Source organism: Rhincodon typus, chromosome 29, assembly GCF_021869965.1.
Source record: "Rhincodon typus isolate 14 chromosome 29, sRhiTyp1.1, whole genome shotgun sequence".
NCBI lineage: Eukaryota > Metazoa > Chordata > Chondrichthyes > Orectolobiformes > Rhincodontidae > Rhincodon > Rhincodon typus.
Window position 1 is genome coordinate 36,786,530 of NC_063360.1, and position 12,058 is coordinate 36,798,587.

At 43.6% G+C, this 12,058-nt stretch overlaps 1 protein-coding gene across 1 annotated transcript in view; it reads right to left on the minus strand.

Moving 5' to 3' along the window:
* LOC109923541 (arrestin domain-containing protein 2-like) overlaps positions 1 to 11,333 on the minus strand; it is a 56,411-nt gene extending 45,078 nt beyond the window's left edge. The window contains exon 1 of the mRNA XM_020523577.2: positions 10,782 to 11,333. Within this exon, the coding sequence (XP_020379166.1) occupies positions 10,782 to 11,040 (259 nt within the window). The 5' untranslated portion in view covers positions 11,041 to 11,333. The remainder of the gene's footprint in view (positions 1 to 10,781) is intronic.
* Between the last annotated feature and the right edge of the window lie 725 nt (positions 11,334 to 12,058).

Consider the following 12,058-nt stretch of genomic DNA (forward strand, 5'->3'; position numbering starts at 1 on the left):
ATCCAGTTACAGCTTCCTGCTCTAACATCTGTACATTCTGCACACATCTCACTACAGCCCAGAAACTGGTAAACAAGACTTTTTTGCAAGACCCAACAAGCAACACTAATTATCTCATGTCCCCTGTATATGTGAGTGGTTTGATTTATTATTGTCACATGTACCTAGGTACAGTGAAATTTTGTTTTGCATGCAGTATAGGTAGATCATAGGATGATAGAACAGAGCAGGAAATACAATGTTACAGCTGCAAAGAAGGTGAAAAGAACATTGTTAGTAATTTTAACTGAATGGGGAGAAAGGAGTGAGATTAAATTATGGCAAGATATTGCGAGACTGAATTCAATTCAGTTGTGTAAATTTTCACTGTCTTCCCTTTTAGATTCAGTTTTATTGCTGAGATAAGTTCCTGTGGTACCCTGCCTACTATCTCGAACTACTGTCTGTCTAAAATCTGAAATACTGTCTATGGGGCAGCTGCTCAAACATGGAGGGTATCACAAATAAAAAACGAAAGAACTGTGGATGCTGTAAATCAGGAACAAAAACAAAGTTGCTGGAAAAGCTCAGCAGGTCTGGCAGCATCTCTGAAGGAAATAAAACAGAGTTAACATTTCGGGTCCGGTGACCCTTCCTCAGAACAGGGCGTCACAGTCACTCACTGCCTTAACATGATGTACACAGCTTTAACTGGCAACACTTGTGTGTCTGGGTCAGATGCCTCATGGCCCCAGCTCACAGTCTAGGACTTTAAATGACACACGTGTGCAAGACTGTAGCACTGCTGCATTGTCAGAGGCACTGCCTTCGGTGTTTAGACAGTCTTTGTCTGCCATTGGCACCCACATTTTCTGCAGACTGGATTTTGAAACTACTCCCTCAAAGCTCTCCACGATACTCTCCTTCAAATCTTTGGTGAAGCTTTCTTCTCATGCCAGTTACTCTTTACCATAGCAACCGCTGTTCATACATATTAACTACCTGAAGCTGACTCGGATCTTTATGTCAAATTGTGTCCATGTATGCACCTGGGTGACTGTGGTATGGTGTTATTGAGAGCTTTACTCTGCATCTAACCCGTGCTCTATCTGTCCTGGGAGCATTTGATATGATAGTGTAGTGGGAGCTTTAGTTTCAGTTTAAAACAGTAGAGTGAGGTTTCGTTTCAGTTTAACAGAATAAGCAGAGGTTTACTTTCAGTTTAAAAATGTACAGGGAGCTTTACTGTGTACCTAACCCCGTGCTGTACATACCCTGGGAGTGTTTGATGGGAGACAGTGTATAGGGAGCTTTAGGCTGTATCTAACGCTGTGCTGTCCCTGTCCTGGGAGTGTTTGATGGGAACAATTGGTACTTCACATGTAAAAATTATGTTCCTCACCTCAAACATGAGTTTATTAAAAACAGTAAAAGGTTATGAGATTCAGATCAGCTGTGATCTAGCTGAAGGACTTCCTTTTGTTCAAATGCTCAGAGGTGCTGTCTTCTGGCTGAGATATTAAACCAAAGCCAGGTGCATGTAGAAAGGTCACCCCTCAGAAGAAGAGCATTTTGAAGATGATCAGGGAAACTCTCCTGATCATTATTTGTTCCTGAACAATGTCACAGAATCACAGAAGTGCTACCTCACTGGAGGAGGCCATTAAGTCCATCATACTCACACTGGCTCTTCAAACGTACATCATGACCTGGGGCCAGTCTCCTCCTATCTCCCCCATTCCCTCACAGACAACTTCAATCTGGATCATCGCCTAATGAATGCCTCAATTGAACCTGCCTCCATCCCATTTCCAGGGAGAATATTCTAGATCTTAACAACTTGCTGGGCGAAAATCTTTTGTTCTCCAATCATCCTTGCTTCTTTTACATCCACTTTAAATCCATGCCCTCTCATGCTTGTTCCTTTTACAATAGGGAGAAGCTGTTCCCAATCCACTCTATCCAGTCCACTCATGATTTTGAAAACTGCGGTCAATTCACTTCTCAGCCCTATATCCGTCCCCTTTATACAATGACCAAATAAAGTCCCTGGTGCCACAGTGGTAGTGTCCCGACTTCTGAGCTAGAGGCCCAGGTTCAAGTCGTATCTGCTGTAAAGGGTTAAAGGGATAGGGTGGGTATGGTTAGGATGCCCTTCAAGAGGGGGTCATCGACTCAATGGGCCGAATGGCCTGCTTCCACACTGTTGGGACATTCTAACTCATTTCCGAAATATGTAAAAATATCCAGAAATGACTGAATTATTTCTTTCCATTAAAAGCTGCACATAAATTATTTGGAGATTCCACAAACACTTGCCGCAGCCTGCAAAGGAAGAGACCAGTAAAGTTGCACTTTTTAAAAGACAGACATCTGCAAATTGATATTCACTTCTCAGTAGCACTTTCACTTACACTTGAGGAGGTGGCAAGATTAAAGATTAAGCTCCACCTTAAACTGAGGTGATAGGAAATCCCCAGGGTTCAGCTGCCTGTCAATCATTGATTATCACCCCTGGCAACCACAGTTGCATTTTTTTAAAATGGGGATTTAAATACGTTGACGCAATTGGTAATTTCTCTTCCAGAATAGAGTACCAAATAAGTACAGTATTTACACTATTTAAAGTTACGCCCACAAGGACTCTTACCAATTTTTATAGATGCACCATAGAAAACATTCTATCCAGATGCATCACAGCATAGTAATGTCAACTGCTCTTCTCAAGACTGCAAGAAACTAAAGAGATTTGTGAACACAGCCCAGTGCATCACACAAACCAACCTTCCACCCATTGGCTCTGTCTACACTTCCCACTGCCTCAGGAAAACAACCAACATAATCAAAAACCCCTTCCCACCCGGTTATGCTCCCTTCTACCCTTTTCCGGCAGGTAGAAGATATAAAAGTTTGAATAATTGTCAAGAACAGAGTCTTACCCACTATTATCAGACTTTTGAACAGACCTCAAATGTTAACTCTGATCTCTCTCTCTCTCTCTCTCTCTCTCTCTCTCTGCACCTTCTCTATGGCTGTGACATTGTGTCCTGCACTCTGCTCTGCTACCCTGAAGCACTTTATGGTACAGTCTGCCTGTAGAGCACGCAAAACAAAACTTTTCAGTGTCTCGGTACGTGACAACAATAAATCAAAGCCTATGAAATTTCTGCACAAATCATCTACTCGATTTAATACATACCTCTCAATATTTAGTGGTTCAATTTACTGCTATTTTCAAACAGGAAATGTGCAAAATGAAATTAAATGCATGGTCACATTTTTTCCCCCAAAATGTATTTTACTAACGCTTATCAGGGACTAAATTTAGTTAAATCAGCAAAGTTCATCTTCACCAAAGGACTTTTCTAAAAAAAAGTTTATGCATTTTAACAGCTTACAATAACTAGGAGAGGAACGATTGTCTTGCTTTGTATTTAGGTGCAACTTTTACTCCATGTTTTCAAGATTAATTACAGAAAAATAAGGAATGCTGAAAAAAGACACACAAGATCCTGATAACTTACAATTTTTAAAATCAGCCCTGATTTTAATCGCTGCACTACGACTAGTGTTTTCACCCAATATGTTTTATTTAAATGAGTCTAAACAGAATCAAAACGAGTCAAAGTGTATGAGTCATGTATTGTTACAATCTGTCTTGAGTGATTTTTCCTGACATCCTCAACTCCGTATGAGCATTATCAGACACTGCCATCCTGTAAATGTTACATATTCTCCCGAGGGGAGAGAGGAAATCTGAATTTTTAAAAGGGACAAAATTTTTTTTAAGGGGAATATAGAATTAGTTTCAGTCTACTGGCATTGAAGAATGTTAACTTTCTATTGTTTGCTGTTTCTTAGTGTCCTTTTCTCAAATCCCAAATTTTCGACTTCTTTTTCCAGAGGGATGGGGGTCTAACTGGCATGTTTTGTTACCCGTCCCCAAGTGTCCTTGAACTTCATATCTTGCTCAGAGTATCACTCTGCAGTAGGACAGAAACAATGTAAACAGGTAGATGGGAATTGTAAATTTGAGTTGTTGCCGGACCCAGTGTCAAAAATCAAACAGATTAACTTGACCCTTGTTTCATTGCTGTTTGGATGAGCTTGCTAAGCTCAAATTGGTTGTACATTCGCTACTGGACAACAGCAAGTACGCTTTGAAAGGAACTTCTGCAATGCAAATACTGGCTTTCAGCGCCCGAGGCTTGCTGCACTGACAGCGATGAGGTCAGTGAAGACACTGCCTCTGTTGTTGTCAACAGCTCAGGGATTGTTATTTGCTAAAGAAAGACAGGCTTGTGTTTCTGTGGCAGGTTTCATAACTTCAAATTGCTCCACACTGTTTTACAGGCAATTAAGTCATTTCAAAGTGTTTGTTTTTCACCAGACTCTTTAAGAGGCCTGTTGGCTTCTCTCTGGCTCTCCTCAACCCGTTCCTCGACATCAATTCACCCATCCTGCTCTGTTTTTACCCTCAACTACACCTTCAATTTTGGAAGGCAGTCACTGTCTTAGATTGGGACCTTTTGTTTGTGCACAGCATGATCCCACAAAAAGACAGGCACCAGACAATTTGTTGGTGGAGCAATTTCCCTTGTGTTGTGAAGGATGGTTCTGACTTTGGTGCCACAGAACACTCCAAGTAGTTGGACTGTTCTGTACCATACCATCTGCCCCTCATGGAAACACTGCAGCACAATGATTAGGAGACCCTGCGGGAAAAAGGAGAGCGTGGATCCCGTCACGTGCCTCCCTGAGCAGACTGTCAAAGTCATTTGGCAGAATGCCTCGTCGCCAGAACTTTCCAACAAAGCACCAGGATGTCGCTTGGCCGGTGGTGAGAAGGACACTGCCCATCAGATTCTTCATGCACACCTAGACTCTCTATGCCACCGCAAGCTTCTCTCAATGCAGCTGTTCTGGGGGATGAGGGGGTTGGTTTAGAGACACACACCTCCAGCTGGTATGTGCCTTTACAAAGAAGGTCTGGTGAGAGATGCACTGCCTTTTATTGAGGTTCATCCTGGGCAGCTTCATGATGCAGGACTCTGTGCTCTACAGGCTGTTCCCTGAGACGCAAACTGAAACAAACATGGACTGCACCTGGAGCATCATCAACTCTGTGAAAGATGCTCTTTGGTTCTGCCCGAAATTGGTTGGTCTTCCAGAACAAGGAGTTGACCCCGACCGAGTGTTGTAGACTGGCACATTCCAAGGTCCAGGACTACTTGCTGAGGGACGCAGTAAAGCTCGTGGTAGAATTTAGTTCCGCATCCAAAAAGAGTTCAACTCTGACTCAGTGTGGCACTCCATCAGTACTGCACTGGCAAATAGCAGTGCTCAGGTTTCTGGAGTGGGACATGAACCCACCACTTTCTGACTCCGGGGAAGAGTGTGTGCCCACTCTGCCATGGCAGACATATTATTAAACTCCCACAAGTGACACTTTTCTGCTTCAATCTTTGTAGCTGCATATGGACACCGTTCCCTGTGGGCTCACGAGGAATCCTCGCTGGGAAAGGGAAGGAGTGCCAAAGTGAAACCAGCTAACATACTCCCTGTCTTAAAAACAGAAATTTCTGGAGAAACTCAGCAGGTCTGATTTATTGCTATTTTCTTCCCACAGATGCTGCCAGACCTGCTGAGTTTCTCCAGAAATTTCTGTTGTTATTTCAGATCTCTAGTATCCACAGTTCTTTGTTTTAGTTTATGCATATTGTGCTGTCTGTTGTTTGTGCGAGTTCAAAGAACTTTGCCCTTACAGAGCAAACAGGGCCTGCTCCCTCCCTTTATCGCATTCCATCTGAAGCCAGTGCAATATACTAAAAGGGAGAGCAGGAGTGAGTGACCTTCATGTCAATACCAAGTTCCAAAGTCACAGTATTGATCTCTGAACACTGTTTTCATGAAAACTCAAGTTTTTGAAGTGAAAAAGACTTGCATTGAAAAACACTGCTTCAGCAAGTTACAACAGTGCGTTGGTGATGACCGCAAAGGCTCTCACCTAATCGACAAAATTTAACACGTTGCATGAAGTGGTCATCATCTGTTGGTCACCTTTCAGACAAGACTTTATAACGATTGTATCCCCGTACCAGGGGAGTACTGCACTGTCAGTGGGTACTGCACTTTGTGCAAACATCGAACTGAGGCACTGTCTGCTCTCGCAGGTGGATGTAAAAAGATCCGTAGGCACCACCTCAAAGCAAAGCAGGGGATTTCTGCTTAAATGTCCTGGCCAACATCTATTCTTCAAATCAACACCGCTACAAAGACAAATTTTCTTTATTCATTCGGAGATGTAGGTATCACTGGCTAGGCAGCATTTACTGCCCATCCCTAATTGCCCAGAAGGTCGTTCAGAGTCAACCACATTGCTGTGGGTCTGGAGTCACATGTAGACCAGACCAGGTGAAGATGGTTTCTTTCCCTAAAGGACATTAGTGAACCAGATGAGTTTTTCTGACAAGTGATGATGGTTTACATGGTCATCATTAAAGCGGAGTCCAGATTTTTATTGAAATCAATCTCCACCACCTGTCATGGCAGGATTCAAAGCACGGTCCCTAGAACATTAACTGGTCTCTGGAATAATAGTCTAACAATAATACGTTGAGGCTATTACCTTCATTAACATTACTCTGACTGATTCTGTATTTGCAGCAAGTCAAATGAGTTGTCAGCCTCATACTTTAACAAATCACTAAATGATAATTTAAAGCCAATAATGTGTGAATTCTCAGTTGACTGCAATAACGTGCCAATAAATCTAGGTATTGTAACTGCAAAACAATGCACCTTCTCAACGCTAAAACCCAAGCTAAATAGGTCCAAACTTGTGTTAATGTAACATTCAGTTCAGTTAATTAAATTTTAATAGCCCATGACAGAAAGTACAATAATGCAAATAACTGGCAATGCTCATAAATATTCTGGAGTATCTTAAGATGCATCTACTATCGGCTAAAAAAGTACAAATGAAATACCACTGTTTCATTATTCAAGTTTAAGCATTTTAAATGATAGCCAATAGTGCCATTACTTTTGATAATGCTCTTTGGGTATTATTGATCCTGGAAAAAACTTTGAGTCACCCCTAAAGCTTGAAAGATGATTAACACTTTGATGAAAGGTGTATATGAGATTTAGGTTTTAAATAGAGACAAAAGAATGCGGGTCAATTCTGTGAAGCTTTCTTTTTTGAAAAAGGTCTGAAAAGTCACATGTGATTCAGTCTTTGAACCCAATGATATTTCTGGCACCTTGCTATGCACAACTTGCAACTGCATTTCACTACAGTCCATCAGAAAGAACGCATTAAAAAAAGCTTCATCAGCTGTAAGAAGCCCTGAAGTCATGAAAGGTGCTATCCAAATGCAATTTATTTCTTTAAAAACTAGAGCTGCCAAAAGGTAAGCGACTTTGATATTGTGTTGGGTGGCGGTGGGTGGGGTGGGGTTATTTCCTGAACTATGGTGCAATTTATCAGATTTATGACAGAAATTTCACCAGTTCTGATGCAAATTCACCATGAAAATCCCAACACAAGGCAAATATTGATGTCTGCTCACGAGCTGGCCTTATGACCAACTGTTGTCAATGGCCCTCTTTCTGTGTTCAAATTTCTATCAAGCTGCAAGTGTTATCCAGGAGACGGCACATGAGAGCACTCAGGATCCCTGGTTGACTCCCTCCCTCGCCCCAGGCAGGCAGGGACAGATAACACAGGCACAGAATGCAGCCACTCTAGTTCAGAACAGCAGTTGTGCTACACTTCTGCATTGCATGTCACCAATTCCAAAAATAGCTTGACGTTGAAGGTGTGGAGGAGGTTAGGGCAACAGGATGAACCTTGAAATTGTTTGTCAACCCTCCAGAACACCATCCCTGGGATTTAAAGATTAATCTCTGGGATGTGGCTGTTGGTTGCTCCAATGGACACTAATTCCAGATGACCAATGGCAGGAAAGTGGCAAGTCATACGAAGAGGCACAGCCAATCGGAGTTGGCATATGGAAACTTACAGTGGGTCAGTCACCTAGTGAGGGGACTTGTGATCGGATTCTGGGAATCTGAAAGTCAGGTACAGGCCACAAAACTTTCCATGCCTTCTTTGCTGAATACCACACCCCCAAACACCGACCTACCAAATAAAAGGTCACTCATTGTCAACTTGGTTTAAGAATCCCAAGAAACTTCACAGAGGCATAAGGAATGCAATTGGAGAGCTGGGGAAGGGTAAGTCAGGTCAGAAAAAGCTTGGTGAAGGAACTGGGATTTAATGAAAAGTATTAACAGAGGAGCCAGAACTGGAGAGAATTTACTTTGGAATGAGTTTGTGAGATGGTGTTTATTGGCCATTTTCTCTCTCCTGGCCCTGAGAAGTTGCTGATCAGCCTTTCTTCAATGGAGTGTCTTTCTGGGCCACTTCGAAAGGTAGTCAAGAGTCAAACACATGGTTGTGGGCCTGAAATTAGTTTTGACTGGGTATACACAACAGGTTTCCTTCCCTACAGGGCATTAACTACTTGATTTTTATTATTAAAAAATGATAATCTGCAAGTTTTATTGCCAATTATATTGAAGAAAGGTAAGTTGTGTCTCAGACCATCTCTTAGCAGCCAATGGAAAAAGTGTTATATTGTCCAGGATGACCTCCTCTGCTTCTCTTGGAAACATTACCAATGGAAGTGGTGGCTCAATTTGAACCTCATTCAAAAATTTGTATTTTCAACTACACAGCATTCCCTCAGTTCCACAGCTTGAGCATCAGATTAGATTGTGTTTTTACATCTCTGGAGTGAACCCACAAAACCTATTAGCTCAGGAAGCAGTGGACACAATAAGGACTGCAGATGCTGGAAGCCAGAGTCAACAGATGTGAAGCTGGAAAAGCACAGCAGGTCAAACAGCATCTGAGGAGCAGGAAAGTCAACGTTTTGGGCCAAAACCCTTTGTTAGGACTGGTGAGGGGGAGGGGAGCCCAGAAGTATACAGTGGGGGAAGGGTAGCTGGGATAGTGATAGGTGGATGCAGGTAGGGGGTTATTGTGATTGGTCAGTGGGAAGGGTGGAGCGGACAGGTGAGTAGAAAGATGGACAGATCAGGGAGGTGAGGAGGATAGAGGGGGCTGGACGTGGAATAAGGCTGAGCTTGGAGAGATTTAGAAGCTGGTGAAGTCAATATTGAGGCAATTAGGCTTTAAGCTCCCTAGGCGAAATATCAGGTGTTGCTGAGTCACAGATGACATTGCACACTTCCCTTTTTGGGATAACAACAACTGCTTGCAGAAAGAACTCATGTCAGTGTGAATGGGATATGTTTCTGCTTTAGATGTAACAGTCATTGGGGTATTGAGAGGTTCAGGGGAGAGGGGAAAGATTTAAGGGGGACCAAGGGGCAAATTTTTCATGCAGAGAGTGGTGCGTGTGTGGAATGAGCTGTTAGAGGAAGTGGTTGAAGCTAGTACATTGACAACATTTAAAAGGCATCTGAATGGCTATATGAATAGAAAGGGTTTGGAGGGATATGGGCCAAATGCTGGCAAAATGGGACTAGATTTATTTAGGACATCTGATTGGCATGAACAAGTTGGACCGAAGAGTCTGTTTCCATGCTTTACAACTCTATGACTTCTAACATTGACACCATCTTCCTGTCAAATTGCACCTGTTCTGACCAGCAGTTTAACCCCACTGACACGAAGGAGATCTGGGGCTAGGTAATTCCTCTGCAAGCCACAACTTTTGTGGGAATGGTTAATTAATTTTTAAACATTTTGTACATGTTACAGAACAAGAGAGAAAATGAGGGAAAAAAAAGGACAATCATAGCTCTAATACACACTCTGTATAACTACTTGTTGAGCGGTGTGTCAGGGAACCCTGCACAGATAGGGGAAAACGTTTTCAACTCTGTGAATGTACTTGTATCATTGAATATGTGAAGATGAGAGAGACTGCATGTGGGAGATGAAAGGAGAGTGTGAGGAAGTCTGTGTACACACAGAATATGTATTAATGAGCATGCATTCGAGTGGTCTGTGCGCACATGTATGTGGTGTGCAAATATCAGGCAGCATATACATTTGTATATATGGAATGTGCACATCTGAGTGAATATGAAAGACAGCATGTGTTTGTATTGTTTGTACCCCAATAAGTGTGTGTCTGCACGTATATTTATGGAATGTGCATATCTGAGAACGTGGGTGACAGAAGTGGTATGTCTGAGAAAGAGTACATGCAGTGTGTCTGAGACGGAGTGTAAAGTGCAAGAGAGGGTGTTTGAGGTGGAGTGTGAGCAAGAGAGAGGGCATCTGAGAATGAGTGTGAAGTAGGACAGAAAGTGTGTTGAATTTGAGGAGATGTGGATGTATTCTCTCCCAAGAGTGAGTTGTCTGTACAGGGAGTGTTAGGAGTAAGGTTTAACAGCAAAGTACTGTCCCTTTAACACAACCAGCTGAAGTGGTGACATGTCGGCACACAGTCAAACATATTGACCAAATTTGCTTATTAAACAGTATGGACAATAAAGAGGATATTTCAACACTTCTTTTGCTGTTCATGCTTAAAACCACCGTGCAGCCAGATTCAACACAATACACAGGAAGATCCCACAACAAGACTTGAAACCAGATCTCACCCTGGCTCCTAGCTGCATGTCTATAGGAACCCTGAACAGTTCTCTCTTACACAGACAGACACACACACACACATTGTGTTATAACCTCTCCTGCAGAGGAAGTTGTATAGACACAGACACACACACACAGTTGAAAGGGGTAGTTACACACTGACCTCGGATGACGTGCTGCCTCTGTTTGAAGTAGGTTTGGTGAGAGCTATAGTCGGAGTAGACAGTGTTCATGCCGATGCTCCTGCTCTCCAGCCAGTGCACCGCGGCCATGCCCTGGGCACACACCAGCAGGGAGCGGATGGCAACGGCCGCCCGCAGGTCCAGGATCACCCGGCCCGACATCAACTGGCCCCGGGTATAGACCGAATCCTCCAGCCTGTCCGGGAGCAGCAGGAAGCCGCGGATCTTGCCGACCTTCATCCTCGGGAAACTTTCACACCGAAACCACTCGCTGGTTCGAGTCTGTGGCTGTGGGATCTTGCTGTGCGCTGGGTTTCGTCGCTTGGGGCGGTGCCCAGAGGGGCAAAGTAGTTCGGGGGGGGGGGGGGGGAAGTGGGGAGTGTTCTGAGATTTGGAGAGGTAGGTGTGCTGAGGGGAAGAGGAGGATGGAGGGGAGGGGGGTGTCTGCTCTGAATATAACTTTCTTTCTTTCTCTCTCTGGGTTCCTCCTGCAACTCTGCTACATACAGATTACAAACTGAAGCGACCACCTCCCTGGGACACTGACACCTCTCAGGAAGGAGAGGGAGGGACCTCTGCTTCCTCCAATTGGCAAAAGATTTCGCAAAAATTTGAAAAAAAACTCCGTCACCGCCCCTCCCCTCTTAAAGCTCCAGCTCTCCTCTCCGGGTTAAACCCACTCAACTGGAGTCACACAGAAAGGAAACAGACCCTTCGCTCCAACCAGTCCGTGCTGACCAAAATTTGATTGGCAAACATAAAATGCTGGAGATTACAGCGGGTCAGACAGCATCCATGGAGAGAGAGCAAGCTAACGTTTCCAATTCTACTCTACATTGGAGAAACCAAACGCAGGCTGGGTGACCGCTTTGCAGAGCACCTCTGGTCTGTACACAAGCATGACCCTGACCTTCCTGTAGCCGGTGATTTTAACACAGTGCCCTGCCCACATGCCCCTGTGTCTGTCCTGGGCATGCTGCAGTGTTCCAGTGAATCACAGCACAAACTGGAGGAACAACATCTCCTCTAAAACTCGGCTCTTTACAGCTTTCTGGGCTTAATATTGAGTTCAACACCTTCAGATTGTGAACCCACTTACATTCCTTCCCTTTTTTTTACCTTTACTTGTTACATTCTCTGTCACCAGAATGTAGGTCATTCAGCTAACCAAGTCCTCCATTGCTATTCAATGAGATCATGGCTGATCTGATAATCCTCAACTCCACTTTCCTGCCTCTTCCTCATACCTTGATTCCCC